The sequence below is a fragment of the Camelus bactrianus genome, chromosome 9, assembly GCF_048773025.1.
Source record: "Camelus bactrianus isolate YW-2024 breed Bactrian camel chromosome 9, ASM4877302v1, whole genome shotgun sequence".
NCBI classification, from domain to species: domain Eukaryota; kingdom Metazoa; phylum Chordata; class Mammalia; order Artiodactyla; family Camelidae; genus Camelus; species Camelus bactrianus.
The window spans coordinates 4,226,815-4,247,458 of NC_133547.1; the positions used below are offsets into that span (position 1 = coordinate 4,226,815).

Below are 20,644 nucleotides of genomic sequence, written 5' to 3' on the forward strand. Positions count from 1 at the left end.
GGGCTGCCCTTACAAGAGCCATCTGTATACCAAGCAGTTCCCAGGGGTGGCCCTTTCCCTTCATGAAAGGGACTGGGCACAGGGTCCACCCCTTGTGGGAGCATCTGTACAACAGGTGCAGCAAATCTCACAGGTCTTAATACCTGATGCAAACCTGCAGCCAAGAGGCTAGCGGTGTATTGGGCTCTCTGTTCCAAATAAGCACCCCACTTTGTCAGTTGGGGTCTAGGCAGTTCCCGGTCGGGGTTGCTTTACCCACGTGTGTGCCCATCCTGCCGTAGGGTATGTGGTCTGCACTTGGACCTCTTGCCTCCGTCAGGGGTTCAGTGGCTATCAAGGATGAATAAGTAGCTAGAAATTGTTTCTCAGTAAAACAACAACGATATTGAGCCCCTTTCTATAACTCAGACCAGAATCCTATGGGCACTTTCTGTTGCACATGCTTTTGCCCTTAGCCCCAACCATATCCATCATCGTCCACATGGAGTGTTAGCCAGAAAGGGAGGTCTGGATCTATTTTGTACCACACTTTCGCTTGGGCCATCGCCCACTTAGATTCAACAAATGCACATTCGATCTCATCAGACCAACTTCAGACTTCTCCCTTCTTAATGAGATCAAACCGGGGTTTAGCTATCTGGGCCAAATGATGAATAAACACCCGCCAGTATTCCCAAAGGCCTAAATAAGTCTGTAACGGTTTAACTGTTTCAGGGCGTGAATATGCCTGGATTTTGTCTATTACTGCTGCAGGCAGCACTTTTGTCTTACGCGACCAGAGAACAGCCAAGAATTTGACAGAATATCCAGCTCCTTGCACTTTGTCCTCGTTCACGGCCCGCCCCCAGCCCGCCAGCGCTTCTCGCAGCACTGTGGCCCTGGCTTCCAACTCTGAAAGCGAATCAGAGGTTAGCATTACGTCATCTATGTAATGGAACAAATGGACAGTATCTGTTTGCTCCATGTAGCCAGGTCCTAGGCCACTAGACCATGGCACAGTGTGGGGCCGTGCAGACATCCCTGCGGCAACACAACAAATGTCCATTATCTGCCTTCCCAGGTGAAGGCAAACTGTTGTTGGCTCTCAGGGGCTATATCTATAGAGAAGAATGCATTAGCCAGGTCAACCACATAGTGACAAGTACTCAATTCATGGGACATCCGGTCCAGCAAATCTGTTATATTTGGCACAGCTGTGTGCATGTGTGGAGTGAATTTATGCAGTTCCTGATAGTCCTCTGTCGTCCTCCAGGAGCCTTCAGGCTTAGCCACAGCGGAGAGTTATACGGGCTATGGGTCGCCCAAATAAAACCGGCTTGCTCAAGCTTCAGAATACTCTGTCCTATTTCCTCATGGCCTCCGGGCCATCGATATTGACAGACATTCACCACTTGTGTGGCCTGTGGCAAAATCATAGGTATGTGATGAGGATGCCCCTGGATAACTGTTTTCACCACGTGGACTCTCAGGCAAAATTCCCCTTGAGTCATCTGTACTTGCAATCCTTGCAAAATGCCTCTTCCCAGAATATATTCAGCTACTGGCGATATATGCACTTCATATGCAGCAGGGGGCAGATGACAAATGTCCAAAATCAGTCACTAGTTTAACGTGAATTTACTTGTTTCAATATCCTTCTATATTAACCCACGGTCCCCAAAAATGCTCTGGATTTCCATGCACCAATTTCAGCTCCTGTGTCTACTTGCACCAGTACTCACTGTTGATTCATGGGGAGCTAGTGGAAAGTCAGTTTAAAATGTGGTTTCTGGTCGTCAGAGTGCCCCACATACTGAACACTTTGGCCTTCCTCCTAGTCCAGGAGGAAATCAGCAAAGGCCACCTCTTTGGCCTGATGGGAGGTTGGCAAATGAGTATATTGTTGCTCAGGCTGTAATTTTTTCCATAAGGCCATCAGCACCTCCAAAGGCTGGCCATGTAATTTTACATGTTCTAAGCCAGCTGCCAGTAAATCACGTCATATCTGCCGGCAAGCTAGCTTTTGGGGCCCTACCAAAGTTGGAGCATTCCCCATCTTCCTCCTCTGTGTGAACTTCCCTTTCTAAGTCACTGCAAGGTAGGTCTTGGACTCACCGTGTGTCTTGGCAGTGCGCTCCCCCTTTCGGCGTACCTCTACATCCCCCAGACGAGCCAGAGCCTCAGTAACTTCATGTATGGGGCGGTCTACATATGTTGCTAGTAGTGCCACCACAGACCCAAAGGAGCAGTAGCCATGAGGGGAGTGACTCACCATAAGCTGTTTACATTGATTTGCCAGGTCTCGCAATACCATTAATGTGTAAGACATATAGTAGGTTTGTCGCGTCGGTAGCTGCGGTCCCGCAGGAGGTCCCCGCTGAGCCAAGGGCTCCTCCAGTTTCACCCCCGCCCCACCACGGGCTGTAAACACAGAGGAATCGGGGGAGGGGTCGGGCTTACTGCCCTCCGGGAAGGTGGGACTGGAGCTGCGCAGACACAGTAGCTCTTGGAGGCTGCGGAGCTAGGACCATGCAGGCACCTTTCTGCTGGGCTGAGTCTCCGCTGGAGTTCCCCTTCCCTGCGCTGTAACTGCTCTACCTGCGCCTGCAATTCTCTCACGTCTTGGCTAGCATACCGCAAAAGCGACGAGAACATCCAGGCCACCCTCCTGGCTGCCTCTCGCTGGGCTAGTGGGACTTTATTTTCTAACAAATCCAGCGCCCTCCAAACGTCATCTCGCCAGGGCGCCACTGTGTCCCAATCCTCAGGCTGACCACGTCAGCAAATAGGCCGCTGCGGGGTACCATAGAGAGGTAGGGGATCACATAGTTTTCATCCTAGCTTCTCCATCAGGGGCAGGGGTTTCAGAGGGGGCACTCACCTCATCTTGCTAACAGCGCCAACTGTCAGCTGAGGGAGGCTGAAGTGGAATTGGAGCAGGTGAGAGGCCCAACCGAATAAATGCGCCAGAAGGTGCCAAACCACAAAGCGGACTTCACACTGAACGAACATGGAGTTTACAGCACTTTATTCTATTGCCACAAGGTGGTGCACGCGCTGTATGATGCAGCTGTCCTGCTTTTCAGTATTTTCTGCCAGCAAGTTCCCGTGTCAATTTCTTTGGTCCTGAGGCTTACAGAAAATTCCTAGGGCATGCTTACTTCTATGTTCTTTGTTCTAAGCCTTACATAATCTATGCATGCGTAAAATCATTATTTACAACATACTACAAACATGCTGTGATCGTGGACTTGTTTCCCATGGCCTAAACTCATCTCAAGGCCACTGACACATCACCTCCTCCCCACCCTGTGACACAGTCCCCTGCCACGCCTCCCGCCACTCCCTGTGCAAACCCGGCTCTTTCTTAACCCAGACACCCAGGAAGCGGTACCGAGGCCCCGCCCCCGGAAGTCCCGCCTCTGATTTCGCGGATGTGCAGATGTTTACGGACCCGGAAGTGGAGAGCGCGGAGGGAAGGTCACGCAGCAGCGGTAAGTTCCCAGTTTCTAATGTAAGTCTGTGCTGCGCGGTCCCCCTTTCTACGTCCTCAGGGTGTGTGAGTCACTGCGGACGTAAATCCTCAGCACCCGGCCCCCCGGCCACGTAAGTCCAGATGGCGCCGCTCCACGTCCGGGATCTTTTCCTTTGGGTCTGAAACCACTGTGAGGCTGGTCCCTGGCCTCGGCTTTTCTGCCTTCCGTCACTGAGACACCGCTTCTCCTGATATTTTCCTGCTCAGGACCCTCGACTCCTTCCCTCCGCCCCCGCCAGTGTAACTTCCTATTCCGCGAGGTGGACTGGCGCCCACAGCATCGCCCTCTCGGCCCTGGAGGGCGGCACCGACAGCCGGCTCCTTTGGGGAGGCGTCCTCTACCGAGTCCCGGGATTTTGGGGCGCCCGGCCCTCTCCTGAGACCCCCTCCCTCCCAGCCGCTGTGTCCTCGCGTACTCCTCAGGGCTGTCCTTCTGCTCTGCGGGCCTCCCATTCGTAGTCAGCCCTTCCCACACCCCACGTAGGGGGAGGTGACCTGAGGCAGCAGTGTGACCACCCCCCCAGTATTGTTATGTCCCAAATTACACCCCGCTAGAAAACGGTCTCTTCCTTTAGGCGGGCATTTATTCACTCCTGCAGTAAATTCCTGGGCGAGGGGTTCAGTTGAAACAGAGACAGAGAGCAGCTCAGAGGAAAATAGAAACACTGAGGAGAAAAGAATGTTAGCGAATGGATGGTGTCGTTGAGGTAGCTGAGGCACTTGCAAAACGGTAGTAAATAGATTTATCCCTTGAAGTAGCAGGTGGATAATATAGAGACGTGAATAAAGGAACAGGATCTCCGGCCATTGGAGAGCCACAGCAGGAGAGGGGCCCTGGGTCGGCGGGAAGGCGGGAGACGGTGACTAACAACGGTTAGGCGCTTCACACAGGGAGTGGGAGAGAGCTTAGAAGACTTGGAACCATGGCCTTCAAAGCATGGTGGTCCCGGGAGACAAACAGAGGACAGCTATTGACTTGAAGAGCAGAGGAAGAGAGAGAAAGAACAGGAAGGAGGAACAGCCACCTGGGGTGTGAGAGTGGGGAGGAAGGGAGGGTGAAAGGTTAGAAGGGATGTAAGCCGGAGGGCCGACAGGGAGCAGAGGTGGAGGAAGAATCAGGCATAAATCCGTGGAGATACGGGGCAATCAGAAAGGTTGGGGGGAAGGAGCAGCAAGAGGGGAAACACGTTGCCGATTGGGGCAGGACCGGGGCGAGGGAGGGGACAGGAGCGCAGCAGGGACAGAGGGAAGGTAGAGGGGAACAAAGATAGTGACACAAAGAAATAGGGAGACAGATAAAGAATGAAATGGAAACACATAGGGCAGGTTGAGAGGGCAAACTGAATGCAGATGGCAGATGAGTTGTTGAATGTGGACGACTAATCTGCGTCATACTGATTGATGGCTTTACAATGTAATACATTTAACGTTTGTTTGCTTAAATTACACACTTCTGGCTAGATATTCAAAGGAAACAAAATCATTCTATTCAGGGAAGTATCTGCACTCCAGTGAGCATTACTGCATTATTCAGGACAGCCGAGATGTAGAATGAGCTAAAATGTCTATTGACACATGGGTGGACATAGAAAATTTATGTCAGCCATGAATTAAGACAGTGCTAGGACAGAAGAAGAATGCTCCTTGGAAACCTGAAATGTAAGACTCATAGAGCCTTGGAGTGTAAAGGTTGTCCTGAGGGCTGGGTGGAGAGGGAAACAGGGAGATGTTGGCCAAAGGTTACAACCGTTGAGTTATAAAATAAAATAGTGCAACCCGCACATCTAACGTACAGCCTGCTGACTGTAGTTACTCTCATAGTGCGACTGTATACTTGGAATCACCACACAGAGGCAAAATGGTAATCTCGAGTTGACAGAAGTATAAATTACTTTCTTGTGAGAATTATTACACAGTGTGTACACTTGTCAAATAATTGCTTTGTAGGCCTCACCACGAGTGGAGTGAGATACCAAGAAATGTGAAGAACTCCCTGCTTGGTCTGTGTGTGGTTTCCTGTCCTGAGTCCCTCCTGTGACAGTGGGCAGAAGAGGACTGTTTAGTGCACGTGGTGAGGTTCCCCGATGTGTGTGGTTGTGGCACAGGAAGTGGGTATGTTTTTTAGGAGCATTAAACAGAAGGTTTTCAGCTTGAAAGACTGATCTCTGAAGAATCCACTCATCTGAGAAGAAGTCGGGAAGAGGAGGAAGAAGAAAGAAAAGGAGTCAGGAATGGCTCCTTCTCAGGTAAAGTCATATTCTCAGTTGACTTTTTTCTCTTTATTATCAAAGTATAGTCAATTTACAATGTTATGTGAATTTCTGATGTATAGCATAATGTTACCTTCATACACACACACATATATTCCTTTTCATTTCCTTTTTCAGTATAGGTACTACTAGGTATTGAATATAGTTCCCTGTGCTATACAGTATAAAGTTGTTTATCTATTTTATATAGTAGTTAGTATCTGCAAATCTCGAGCTCCCAATTTATCCCTTCCCACCCACTATTCCCCCAATAACTCTTAGTTTGTTTTCTATGTCTGTAAGTCTGTTGCTCTTTTGTAAATAAGTTTACCTGTATCTTTTTTTTACACTCTTTTTTCTAGATTCCACATATAAGTGAATCCTATAGTATTTTTTTCTTATTCCTGCTTTCTTCACTTAGAATAATGAACTCCACATTCATCCATGTTGCTACAGATGACATCATGTTATTCTTTTTTATGGCTGAGTAGTACTCCATTGTATACATACACCAGATCAGTTGATTGTTTTGTCTGTCCTTCCAAAGTGCCCTCTTTTGGACTCGCTAATCTGGTCTGACTCTGAAGTAACCTGTGTCACGCCTGTACATTCACAGTCACCCAGCTCCTTTCCTCGGTGTTTGTCATCTCCACTTAGATTCCATCCTCATGACCCACTGACCTAGAACGTGTGAAGTGTCTCCACTGAGCATTGTCCTGGGCAGGGCTTCACACTAGTGGATTCAAACAACTGGTTTGTCAGGGCTGTTGGGCAGCAGGATTGTTTAGCTGCAAATCTGAATGTACCGTCCAATCTCTATAAACCAGAATAAGGGAGCTGCAAATGTTTAAAATAACTAAGTAAACCTAATTACCTCTCCCCAAAACAAAACCAAAATATAAATAAAGCAGAATACTTAAAAAAAAAATTAAGCTGAAGTCCTGGGTCAATCCCCAGTACCTCCTTTAAAATAAACAGAAGCTGCATGTGGATGTCGGTATTAACGTGCCCAATACTTGGTAAAATCTGAAAATAGAGCAATAAGGGGAAATCTGTTGTGACTTTTTGTAAGAGAATCGAAGCTGAATGAATGAGTCAGTGACTGAAATCATAATGAGCAAGAGATATCAGTGATAGAGGGTGTTTTATTCCATCATCTATTTTAAACTATGAAATAAATCTAAGTGTTTGGGGGTTGGAAATTCTTTATATCACTTTGATCACCTCCATTCTTCTGTTTTTTCCTTTTCACTGTGTTGATTGTGTTGTTTGGCCCATAAGGTTTCAGCTTCATTGTTTTACAGGTAAATACCCAGTTTCCCAGCACCATTTGTTGTGAGACTGTCTTTTTTTCACTCTGCAATCTTAACGTCCTTGTCCGTACATTTTAAATAGATGTAAAGGATTGTATCCGAGCATTCTCTTCTGTTCCATTGATTTGTGTACCTGTGTCTATGCCGGTAACGCACCATCTTGATTACTTTGTAGGATGCTTTGAAACCTGAAAAAAGGAGGCCTCCATGTTTCTTCTTCCAGCGTTTTGGGTATTTGGGGCCCTTCGAGATTCCCTATAACCTTTAGTGTGTTTTTCCTATTTCTGCAGAGAAAGCCATTGGATTTTGATAATGACTCCGTTGAATGTGTAAAAGAGTTTGGGTAGTTAGGACATTTCAAGAGTATTAATACTTGCAGTGCATGAGTACAGGTTGTGTGTCCATTTATGTGTATGCTTCTGGATTTCTTTTAGGAATGTTTACTAGTTTTCAGTGTACAAGTCCTTACCCTTCTTGGCAGATGTATTCCTAAATATTTCATCCCTTTTTAAATACTTACTAAATAGTTTTCTTCTCTAATTTTGTATGGACTTTGTTCATTGTATATAGTAATGGAGCTGATTTTTGCATGTTTGTTTTGCATTGTACAACTTCAATAAAATGGTTATTTGACGTAGCAGTTTTCTTGTGGAAACTTTACAGGTTATACATACGTAACCTTATCGTATAAGAAACAAGTTAATTTTACTTGTTTTTCACTTTGCAAGACTGATTTCTTTTTCTTGTCTAATTGCACTGTTAGCAGGACTTTCAGTACTTTTTAAAACAGTAGTGCAGAGAGTACATCCTTGCCTTCTTCCTGATCTGAGAGGAAAAAACTTTCATTCTTTCACTTCTTAGTATGATGTTAGCTGTACGTGTTTCATAAATCATATTCATTTGTTTTCTTCACTCATGAGGGAAGGTAGTTCGGTTTATTGATGAGTTACTTACTTGAGTACTGTGGTTTGAACCCTGGACCCCGTGTATGCTAGGCATGCACTCTACCACTGATGCCAACCCCGTAAATGATATTCATTCTGTTGAGGTCATTTACTGTTTCTATTTTGTTGAGTGTTTATGTCTTGAAAGGTTGTTGAATTTTTCAGAATGCTCTTTTATGGATCAGTTGAGATGATCTGTGTGTTTCTTTTTCTTTCATCTGTTAATGTGGTCTATCAAATGAATTGATTTTTGTATATGGAGTCTCCCTTGCCTTATAGGCATAGAATCCTTTTGCTCATGAAGTCAGATATTTTGAATGTGCTGTTGAAGTTGGTTTGCTAGTACTTTGTCAAGGATTTTGCATCAGTATTTATAAGAGTATTGGTTTTTAGTTCCCCTTCCTTTGTGTGACTTTCAATAGGTTTTGTTTCAGGATCTTGCCTGCAGAATTTTTTACTGGGTTAAAGATAATTCTTCTCTCTCTCTCTCTCTTTTTTTTTTTTTTTTTTTTGAAATTATTGTTTTTTAAATGGTCGATTTCTGCAGTGCAATTACTTAATCCTAGGTTTTCTTTCTTTGAAATCTTTGATTACTACTTGAGTCTCTCTAGTCATAATTCAGTTCAATATTTTTTATTTTTTAGTTATTAGGTTGTGTGCTTCTAAAAATGTACTAGATTATGTAATTTTTAGGCATTATTTTTTATAGCATTCCCTGATAGTCCTTTAAAAAAGACTTCCATTTCAATTGCTTGTGTTGTTTTTTTTTTTATGAGGGGGAGGTACTTAGGTTTCTTCATTGATTTCCACTTGCAGGAGGAGGTACTGGGGACTGAACCCAGGACCTCTTGGGGGCTGAGCATGTGCTCTACCACTTGAGGGATACCCTCCCCCCATATCAGTTGCAGTGTCTCTTGTTTCATATCTGGTTTTGGTTCTTTTTTTCTTTCTTTCCGAATCTGGTTAAACGTTTTTCCATTTAAGTTTTTCCCAACACTAACTCTTGCTCTGTTGACATTTAAATGTTTCTAATTTCCTTTTCCTTTTCTCTGGTCAAATCTTATTACACTCTTTTTGCTCAAGGTGGATTTAGTTTGTTCTTCTCTTTCTACTTTCTTGAGATGTAAAAGTGATGTTCTGATTTGAAATCCTTTGCATTTTGTTGTAACCATTTTGCTATGTTGACTTCCCTTTCACCACAGCCTTCACTGCATGTTATAAATCATGGCATGTTGTCTTTTCATTTTCATCCAAATGTTTAACAATATTCGTGTGATTTCTTCTTTGTGCCAATGATTGTTTAAGAATTAGTTGCTTAGTTTCCATATTTTGCAGAATTTTTCCTTTTTCTTCCTCCTGTTTTAGTTTTATTTCATTGTGATTACAACAAGTTAACCTTTTATGATCTCTGTGTCTTAAAATTGTTAGGATTTCTTTTGTGGCCTAACATGTGCCCTGTCATGGAGAATATTTCATGTGTGCTTGAGAAGCGCGTGTTTTCTGCTGCTGCTGTTGGAGTGATCTGTACGTGTGTGTCATGTCCAGTCGGTCTGTAGTGTTTTTCAGGTCCTGTGATTCCTTTGATCTTCAGTCTGGTTCCATCCAGAAGTGAAACTGGGTCACTGAAGTCCTCAACTATTGCTGAGCTGATTCTGTTTCTTTCTTCATTTCTGTTCACGTTTGCTTCATTTTGGGGGAAGCTCTAACATTAGGTATAAACATAGAATTCCTTTATCTTCTTGGTGAATGGACTGTTAACATTATGTAATACCTTTTGTGTCTTGTGTTAGTTTTTGCCTTTATTTTGTCATTTTGTCTGATACAGTGTATGTTGGGGAACACAGCGGACTGGTGCATGGGTGCTCAAAGAATTTACCAGAGACAAAGACTGGAAATAGAAAAGGAACGTATCAGGTTACACTGCCATAGACAGCAGTGGAGTGCACACACGAGGTGTGCCTGTGCGAGCGTTGTGATGAAAGTCCAGGGTCTTTTTCGGGGCGGGGCGGAGGAGCTGGTGAGCTCAATGGGTTGGGGGCTGTGCCCAAGTTTTTTGATTGGCTGTAGGTGAGGTAAGAATCTCAGGGTTGTGAAGGGCTGTGGAATTTATGATGGATAAGTTGGGGACCAGCCTGAAAGAAGCCACCCTGAGCTAGTGTGAGATTGGGTGTTACCTGGGGCTGTTACTTTTTTAGCGCAAACATGCCCAGGACAGAACATACTTTATCTTTGGGGAGATGGCAGGCAGACTTCTGAGAGCCCAGGAACGGGGGCTGTTGAACTTTGAAGGATGTCATTTGGCCCCACAGTGTAGTCGCCTGCTCTCTTTAGGTGGGATGGCTTCTCCCACCCTTTCAGTTTTAGCTTTTCCCTCTCCTTAGATTTGTGAAAGTTAACAGTTCCCACTGTCTTGACACACTCCCTCTGTGTCTGTGTCTCTGTGTCACTCCCTGTCTGTTTTTCCTCTTGTTACTTCCTCTGTTGGTCCCTGCTGAGGCACATGGTACAGTGGTGAGAGGCTGGAGCCCCGGCCAGGCCACTTCACTCAACTGTAATTTCAGAAGGAATGCATCTAGTGTTTCCTTTTTTTTTAAATTGAGTTATAGTTGATTTACAATCTTCTGTAGTTTATGGTGTGCATCAGAGTGTTACAGTTATGCATACATATGTATATTATTTTTCATTAAAGATTATTTTGAGGTGTTGAATATAGTCCCTGTGCTATATGCAGTAGGACCTTGTTGTTTTTCTGTTGTATCTGTAGTAATTTGTATGTGCTAATCCCAAACTCCTGATGTATCACTCCCGCACTTTCCTCTTTGGTCGCCATGAATGTTTTTTATGTCTGTGAGTCTGTTTTATAAGTAAGTTCATTTGTATCATCTTGTTAGATTCCACATATGAGTGGTAGTGTATGTATCTGTCTTTCTCTGACTTACTTCACTTAGTATGATAATCCCTGGGTCCATCCATGTTGCTACCACTGGCATTCAATTCTTTTTTTAAGGCTGAGTAGTGTTTCACTCTGTATATTCCACAACGCCTTTATTTAGTCATCTGTCAAAGGGCATTCAGGTTGCTTCCATGGCTCAGTTACTGTAAATGCTGCTGCTGTGCACATTGGGATGCATGTCTCTGTTTGCATTTGAGTTTTCTCCTGATGAGCGCCCAGGAGTGGGATTGCTTTATCAAAGGGTACCTCTATTTCCGAGTTTTTAATGAATGTCTGTAGTGTGTTTTATGGTGGCTGGACCAAATTACATTCCTACCAACAGTGTAGGGTTTCCATTTCTCCAAAGCCTGTCCAGGATTTCTCTGTAACTCATTGTTTGATTCCTAAGGTTGAATTTCAGAGCCCAACCCTCTGAGTTCAGGTGCTTGCTGTGACATTTCTTAGCTTCTTGAGTTGAATTGAGTTTCTCAGTGTGTCTGTGACACAGTTTTGTCCCTTGTAAGAAGGAAACAGATCTTTCCTAATGAGATAATATGTTGATAACAAATTCATGCCTCTAAATTACTTAGTATGAGGAATGTTCAACCTATAGAAATATTCCAACAGTTTTAAACATTGTTGTTGTTATCATCATCATAATTGAGATTTTGACATTTCTGTAAAGCCAATGCGGACTTTGTCATCTCTGAAGACACCACTCATGCTGTTGCTCATCTAGATATTGACTGTCACTGAGTGTGCAGGACAGAATATCTACTGCAGTGGCATAGACAACTTGCTGAGTCTTATTTACATGTGTGTCATGGATTCTCAAGACAGACAGAAAATCTCCATTAATTGGAAGATATCATATTCTTTTAGGAAGACGTGTAACAATTTAAAGCAGGAAAGAAAAAATTAAAAAATAAAACGGGGACACACAACTTGCTCCATATACTTAAGTTCCATCTGTCAGAATACTTACTTCACCTGAAACAATCCTTACCTTCCTCTCCTCTTTTCACTTTGTATGGAGATAAGAACTCTCCTCAACCCGTTGGTGAAATATGTTTTCATTTCAGGAACAGCTGACCTTCGAGGATGTGGCCATCACATTCTCGCAGGAGGAGTGGGAGTGCCTGGTCCCTGCTCAGAGGGCCTTGTACAGGGACGTGATGTTGGAGACCTGCAGGAACCTGCTGACCGTGGGTGAGAGAATTTCCCTTTTGATGTTGAGATCTGCCCTTGGGTGTTTGCATTTTCCCCTGTGTCCCACTTGGGAGCCCCTGTTTTGGTTGATCTTAAAGCTCTGTTGTCTCAGACATGATATAGTACAGCGAGTTTAAACTGACCCTTTCTTCAGATGATCAGCCCTTTTCATGTTATGTCAGGGTTGTTTCAGGGCTGAATTATAAATAAAGCTCAGTGGTAAACTCTTAAAGAATTCCCAATTTCCTGTATTCTGCCTTTTGGCTTTTGACTCTCTATTTTTAGGAAAAGTGCTGGATACCTGCATATCACACTGTTCTATACATTTAGGAAGCATGTGGTGGGAAGTTATCAAACATTTTCCCAGTCTCAGCTGCAGAGTCCTCACTCCTCAGCTAAACAAGAGGGTTGTGATTCTGGAAAAGACACAGGATTTTGCATTTCTTCCTTCAGATAGGCAAGACTTTCTGTTTCTGATCTGACTATTATCTCCACTTTTTGGGATAATAGAAAAGAGCCCTAAACTATGAGAAGAGACAATAAAATAGTAAAAATAAATAAATAAATAAAAAATCAAACAGAAGCAAAAGCACTCCAATTGGTCAGAATGTTAGAGAAATGTGAACACAGATCAGATCTCAGAAGGGCAGAGAGGAAACCACAGCATTAATAGTGTTTGGGGTCCTCTGTTCACAGTGGAGAGTTTGTTGGGCAAACAGAAGTTTATTTTTTTTGAAATCTCTTGAGGGAAATATTTCATCTCCCCAACTTATGGGTGTATTTTTTCTTAGGAAGTATTTTGAAAAAAATTTTTATTTTTAATTCATTTGTGAAATTCTTAACTTTTTCTCTACTGAATTTGTTTCCCTATTCTAAACTGCCACAAATTTCAGATATTATTTACATACGCTAGATTTCAATTATGTGCTTTCACAGCTATTTTCTCTTCCTTAGCACTTCTTCCTTTCCAGTAAGTATACAAAATCTGTTTAGCATAATAATTTCATCCTCAATTATGAAACAGCAGTATCTACTGTTAATTCACACATACTTTGCAGTTACGATCGAAAATACTTTCTTTGATAGGTTACAGAATTTTGTTTCATTTGTGTCCTTTTGTCATAGGGTGTTTGAAATTAGGCTGTCATAAAATTATTAGAATTACCTGTGATCAGTTCACTTTTGGTAAATAATTTTATTGTTCTGTGTGTTCCTAACATTGATAAGATCATGCTGGGGAGGTTCATAACTCTGTTTGGTATAAGTACTAGTTTTAGTATACTCTCATGTATTTAATGTGAAACATTTATTAGTGAGTTATAATGAATAGGATACTTATGGTTCTTTATAGATATGTCTCGTATACATGTAATGAAGAAATTACAATTAAAGGCAAACATCGATAGAGAATTATTCCAAACAGTGATAACAGAAAGACATGTAAGGACTGAAAGAAAACAGTTTGACCCCAGGAGCATCCAGGAAAATGCATATGACAGTGACTCTCAGCAGAGAGATGAAGAAAGAAATTACAAAGGAACGTCTGTAAATGGTAGTGGAAATCTGCGTGATGAGAGAGACCAACGTGCCACAAGTGGTGCAGGGACCGAGCCCAGGGGAAACAGACTTGCATTAAGCTTTCAGAATGAACTGCATATTTTTAATAGTGAAGAGAAAATTGATTTATTTAATGAAGCTGACAAGACGGGCAATAGGAGTGCCTCATTTTCACCACTTCCAGGAACTTCTAGTAGTGTCCAAACCAACATTTCTGAAATAGATGGGAGTGATTTTTTGCATCCTTCAGTACTGACACGAGACCTGAAGACATACAGTGAAAGACTGTACAAAAGTACCCAGAGTGGCAAAGCTCTTCTCCAAGGATCCTACCTCCACACACACCAGATCATCCCTACAAGGGAGAAATTAGATAAATGTGATGTATGTGGGAAAGTCTTTTGTTTTCATTCAAAACTTGCAAGACATCAGAGAACTCCTAGTCATGAGAGGTCTTACAAGTGTAATTTGTGTGGCAAGGTCTTTAATCATAAACAAGCACTTGGGAGTCACAAGAGAATTCATACTGGAGAGAAACCTTACAGGTGTAGTGAGTGTGGCAAGGGCTTTACTCACGTCGGAAATCTGGCCAAGCATGACAGGATTCATTCTGGAGAGAGACCTTACAAATGCAGTGAGTGTGGCAAGGGCTTTTGTGAGAGATCACATCTCAGACAACATCGAGTAATCCATTCAGGAGAAAGACCATATAAATGTGACGTCTGTGGAAAAGGCTTTACTCAAAATGCATCACTTGCACTTCATCAGAGAATTCATACTGGAGAGAAACATTTTAAATGTAGTGAGTGTGGCAAGGTCTTTGGCTGTAAAGGAAATCTTGCAGTTCATCAGAGAACTCATACTGGAGAGAGACCTTTCAAATGTACTGAGTGTGGCAAGGTCTTTCCTTATAAAAAAACCCTTAAAAGCCATCAGAGAATTCATACTGGAGAGAAGCCTTATCAATGTAGTGAGTGTGGCAAGGAATTCAGCTGTAAATCAACCCTCAGAAGTCATCACGGAATTCATAATGAAGAGAGACCTTATAAATGTAATGAGTGTGGCAGGGCTTTTCATCGCAAAGGAGGGCTTACAAACCATCAGAGAATTCATACTGGAGAGAAACCTTTCAAATGTAATGAGTGTAGCAAGGTTTTTAGTACAAAAACAAACTTGAACACTCATCAGAGAATTCATTCTGGACAGAGACCTTATAAATGTAATGAGTGTGGCAGGGCCTTTCGTCACAAAGTAGTGCTTACATACCATCAGAGAATTCATACTGGAGAGAAGCCTTACCAATGTTGTGAGTGTGGCAAGGTCTTCAGGTGTAAATCAAGCCTCAGAATTCATCACAGAATTCATACTGAAGAGAGACGTTATAAATGTAATGTGTGTGGCACCGCCTTTCATTGCAAAGGAGAGCTTGTAAAACATCAGAGAATTCATACTGGAGAGAATCCTTACAAATGTAATTGGTGCAGTAAGGTTTTTAGCACAAAAAGGGAGCTTAACACTCATCAGAGAACTCATTCTTGACAGAGACCTTATCAACATAAGAAGGGTTTCAAAACCTTACATCAGGCCTCACATCTCACAGAACATCAACTAATGCAGTCACGAGAAAACTCATATCAATGTGATGTATGTGGGAAAGGCTTTGGTCGATAATCACACCTTTCAAGGCATCGGAGAATTCATAGTCAGGAGGAACCTTTCAAAACTAATGAGTATTGAAAAGCCTTTCCTCACATCTCAACCCTCACTATGCCTCAGGGAGTAGATACACAGGGGAGACCATATCAATATGATATATGTGGGAAGGTCATCATTGAAATGTGACAATTTATATTCATAGGAGATTCATTGTGGGGAGAAATGATGGATGTGCTATGAATGTGGAAAAGCCTCACTTACTGTCAGATAACCATAGTGGACAGAAATCAGAGAAATGCAATGAATTTCTCAGTGTTTTCAGTCAAAATTCATACCTGAGTCAACTGACAATATTGTAAATAAACTATGCTTCAATTAAAAGAGATCCTCCATGAATTCCTACTAGAGAGGACGGTTGCAAATATGTGTGCGGCAAATCCTTCATTGTAGTTTGAAGCCTAACTTACAGCCAGAGAATCCCTATTGGTGAGGAACGTAAAGTAAGGGTTTTAGCAGGTGTGCACATCTTAAGCTTCATTTAACAGCCGTCCTGGAGGGCAGTCAGATACATGGATTTAGTATGACCGGTCTTATAGACAGGGGATTCATTCAGCAGAGAAGTCATTCTGGAGATCACAGAGGCCCTGAATGGGAAAAATCCTCATTTGGGGCTCACCTCTCAGCAGTCACCAGGTAGTCCATACTGGACAGAACATTAGAGATGTTCTGAATGTAGCAAAGCTTTTGGATCATGCCTTAAAACAGGGGGTTCACTAAACACACCATACTTAAAAATGCAATGAAAATAGCAGTTTCATAATTTCCTCACTCATTACTATTATTAGAATGATTATCCTGGAGAGAAACCACACAAATTCGTGTGGTAAGGATTTCACCCAAAGATCACAAGTTGGTCGACATACTGGCATGATACCTTATACGTGTAATGATGTGGCTAAGCCTTTAGCTTGAGTTCCATTTCTTAGGCAACAGGAGAATGTCTCTGTTGAAAAACAGCCACGGTAACGTATGGTAGAAAATATATGCAGTCTCACAGTACACTAGAGTTAAGAATATACAATTTTGAGAGAAACCTCAGTAACCAGTGTGTGTGCTAAGGCTTGTATCTGAAGATCAACTATGCGGAACACAGAGAATTTCTGTTTGAAAACAAGCTTTCAAACAGAATGAATGTTGTAACGTTTTTCATCATGTCCCAACCACTTTGGTATAATGAGAAAATCCTTACAGGTCAGAAAGTACACAGGTACACTGAACATTGAAGCGCTTTTAAGAAACTGCCCTTTGCTTTCACCGAAGAACTCCTATTTTGGGAATCCTTATGAATACAATAAATCTTGTGAATTTTTTGAGCAATAATTAAAACAGACCACCTGTCAGAGAATGCAAACTAGGAAGAAATCAGTGTTTACTTCTCTGAAATGCAGCAAACTGCAGAATCATTACAAGTCACAACAGGGTAAAACTGATGACATGATGTGTGTATAAGAGGCAGAAGGACATGTGGAAATGACCCATTATCTTCCGTGTCTAAACAGTATTTCAGTTTCCTGGAGAGGACTACATTACTTTTCATGCCTCTCAACCTGAAGTTTGAAGTCTGTTGATTCCTACATTATAGGCCTTTGATTTTTCTCCCTGGGAAGGAATCAGTAAGATGAAGGGGCCAGCTTCATCAGGCACGGCAACTCACGTCCAAGTTCCCTGGAAAAACAGGACCCGGAGTTATCAGATTCAATATTGTGTGGATTAGCATCAGGGAGGGTCGGAGACTAATGTAAAGCTGACTTGACTCAGCAGACGCGTGTTCAGGGTGCCGGCCTGTAGACAGGCCGCAGCGGGCTACAGCGCAGAAAGCTCCCCCCCTGCCCCGCCCGCCCATGAGCAGAGCAGCAGGGCGTCCAGGGACCGGCTGTTTCACAGGAGGAGCGTGACCGGTTATGTGGTGGGAACAAGGCTCGGGGAAAGCTGGTCACTTTCTCCATCGCGTGGGAGTAGGTGGTGTAGGTATGTATGTTTAGTGAAAAGTTCCTCTTACCTTTGGAATTTGAGGGGAGAGCAGTTACCGCAAGAGGAAAAGTTTATCAAAAGAGCTTGAGTGGCAGAGCAGTTTATTTCAGACTCTGACTAATGTGCAAAAATTGAAGTGAGTACACTTAAATATCTAGTTGGTTTTATTGCATGATTTGTGAATTGGGCTGCACCCCACCTTCTATATAAAGAGGTGCTCCAAGGAGCTGTACACAATGGGAAGCCTTTTCAGGCATAAACTGGGTTGGGTAGAAAGTTATTAGTAAAGGAAAAGGTTCTCTCAGGCAAGGCTACCTTGTTTAGGGGAAGGACAGAAATCTTACCTTGTAGGTTACCTCTGGTGTTCAGGACAGTTGACAGTGATTGGTTTATTGTCACATTTCTTCGAGGGGTGAAACTAATTAAGTCTTGCTTTGCTGTCTTGTGGGTGACTCCACCTTGGGACTGTTTTCATTTGTTTTTTAAACACTCCCTAAAAGCTGCTACTTAGTCCTGAATATTCAGCATATGAATATTTCTTCCATTCAGTATATGAATATATTTCTCCTGGGGTTGTTTTGTCCAGCCAAGTCAGTGTCATGACTTCCACCTTCATTTACTTGCAGGGAAAATAGGAATATAGCAAGCATATGAAAAATACTAGAAATTTAAAAAATTCTACAAGTTCACTTTTGCTCTTGGGCAACTCAGTACAATAATTAGAAAAGAACAATATTCCTCAGGTTTCTGTTAAAAATGAACCTTGTACAGTGGGAACATGTTTGTTTAATAGATAAACTAGGAATTTTGTATATTGTGCAAAAATATTTTTTGTTGTTGCTGATTTGCTTTTGTGGCCATTCACTGGATTAGGACAGACCTCCAGCCAAAAGTTGCTTTGGTCATTCACAGTGATATTAACATTCAAGTGTTATGAGAATGTTCTATAATTCAGATTTCTCGGGGGATGGGGGAGAGTTTCAAGTTGTTCCAAAAATGATATGAAGAAACAAGGAATGGTGTCCAGCTTAGTCTTAATGTGATTGCTAGGTGGGGGCTGAGGGGAGCACACCCACTTAGGGTTTGAACTTCCAGTTGGTTGAAGTTGCTCAAAAGAGGAAGCCCTCAGGCTGTTTTGTCACCTTGATCACACAGGCCAAGTAGGAAGAGGTTGTGGTGAGGTTTCATACTTGGCAGTGGAGAAACATCCTATTGTTCAATACAGTTGTTTCAAATTGTTGGGAAAGTTTTCCTTAGATGCATCATGTAAGACTTTTACACTAGGTTGCTAAGAATTAGTGTCTGGGCATGTTTTGTAGATAATATAACTAAGCAGTGTACTAGAGGAGCAATTATCAAAAGTCTGTTAAAATTTGAATTTCAAATTATGGGATCAGACGATATGTTACATGGTTAATTTTCTATTGCAATAAAATATGTTTATAAAATTTTTCTTAGCATTTTTTTCTCTTCCTTGTGTTTTTCCTTTATTTTACAACGGGGAAGTATATAAATCAGTGAGTTATTTTGGGTGTCTTGTGACATGATAATGCTCACAAGGAAATGACTTGTAGAAGGAAGGTGCATTATAAATGTGAAGAAAGAGTTACCCTGGAGCTTCACTTCAGTCAAAGCACTGGAACCACAAAATGGTGATGTGAAATCTTTATGGGAGTTGGCTGTAGTCAGGTGTTCAAAAATCAAGCTTCCCTTATAACTAAATACATATAAATAACACAATGTCTCTATAGTAATTTATTGTGTGATTGTGTCAATTCATTCAATGAATGCCTTGCTGCTGAACATTTTCTTTAAGAGAGTGATGTATGATGATAATATTTTGGTTGAACAACTTGCAAACATACTAAATCACACTATATTGTACACGTGAAAATGGTGTCTCCTGTGTGGAAGTTATGCAATCAAAGAAGCATTGGTTATTATCTGCATTTTGAATTCAGATGATAGTTGTACAAATGGAAGGAAGACATGACGGTAGACACAATGTCATGATGGGGAGGAACTGGAGAGATGCATTTTAAGGTGCAATTAACACATTTTGTTTCCAGAGTCCTAGTGATGCACCTGCACCTTAGCAACAAGTCTCTTACTCCCCCATTTTGAACGTTGTATCTTTGCAACTCTCAGTGAAGCTGAAAATCTGAGAATCTTGTATCTATATGGTTATAAAACTTGAATTTTGCACCTGTCGTTCCTCTATGTAAGTTTCCATGCCACACAAATCTGAAGACAAGCCCTTGATTTATACATACTCTGGGTTTTTCACTGAAGTAAAGTGAAGAAATCCAAGCTAAATATGAAAATTGTGCAAAGCAGTCTCTTTAAGCAAATAATGAAATACATGATTTTGAAAATGAGGTTTCTAAAACGACTGAAAATAGAACTGCCATATGTCCCTGCAACTCCACCCCTGGATATATACGTGGAAAAAAACACTCATTCGAAAAGATACATGCAACCCAATATTCTTACTAGGGCTATTTACAGTATCCAAGACATAGAAGCAAGCCCAGTATCCAACAACAGATGGATGGATAAAGAAGTGAAATACAGATATATTCATGGAACTAGAAGATACTACGCTTAGTGAAACAAATCAAAGAGAAAGGCCGTATGATAACACTTGCATTTGGAATGTAGAAATTAAAGCCAATAAATGTATATAGCCACACTGAAACAGATCCAGATATATAGAAAACAATCGAGGTTATCAGTGGAGAGAAGGAAGAGGCTAGGGGTAAGATAACAGCACAAGATTAAGAAATCCAAACTACTATATATAACATATTTAAGCAATTATCTTCAGCAACATATTGTACATCACAGGGAATCACAGCAATTACTTTAAAATAACTTCTAATGAGTTAAAACCTATAAAAATAGTTTGTCACGATGCTCTGCACCTGAAGCTAATATAATACTGTAATTCAACTATACTTCAGTTAAAATCAATCTATGTATGTATGTATGTATGTATGTATGTATCTATCTATCTATCTATCTATCTATCTATCTATCTATCTATCTATCTATCTATCTATCTAATAAAATATAGGGTCCACAAAATGGAATTAAACTTCCATTGAGAAATCTGGATATAATGCTTCCAACTGTAACTTCAAATAGAGAATTTTCTTCTGGCCTTTCAAGTTGATTCTTCTGAAATCTTATGATTCCTATTTATAACCCAACAAACACCTCCACACATTAATTTTCAA

The 20,644-nt window shown here is 41.8% G+C and overlaps 1 protein-coding gene across 1 annotated transcript; it reads left to right on the forward strand.

The window, feature by feature from the left end:
- The first annotated feature begins 3,405 nt into the window (after positions 1–3,405).
- LOC105074313 (uncharacterized) lies at positions 3,406–18,862 on the forward strand. Its single transcript, XM_074370963.1, has 4 exons — positions 3,406–3,493; positions 5,462–5,760; positions 12,035–12,161; positions 13,513–18,862. Exons 2-4 carry the CDS (start codon positions 5,746–5,748, stop codon positions 15,255–15,257), a joined length of 1,887 nt encoding a protein of 628 aa, XP_074227064.1. The 5' UTR covers positions 3,406–3,493; positions 5,462–5,745; the 3' UTR covers positions 15,258–18,862.
- Positions 18,863–20,644: the final 1,782 nt, after the last annotated feature.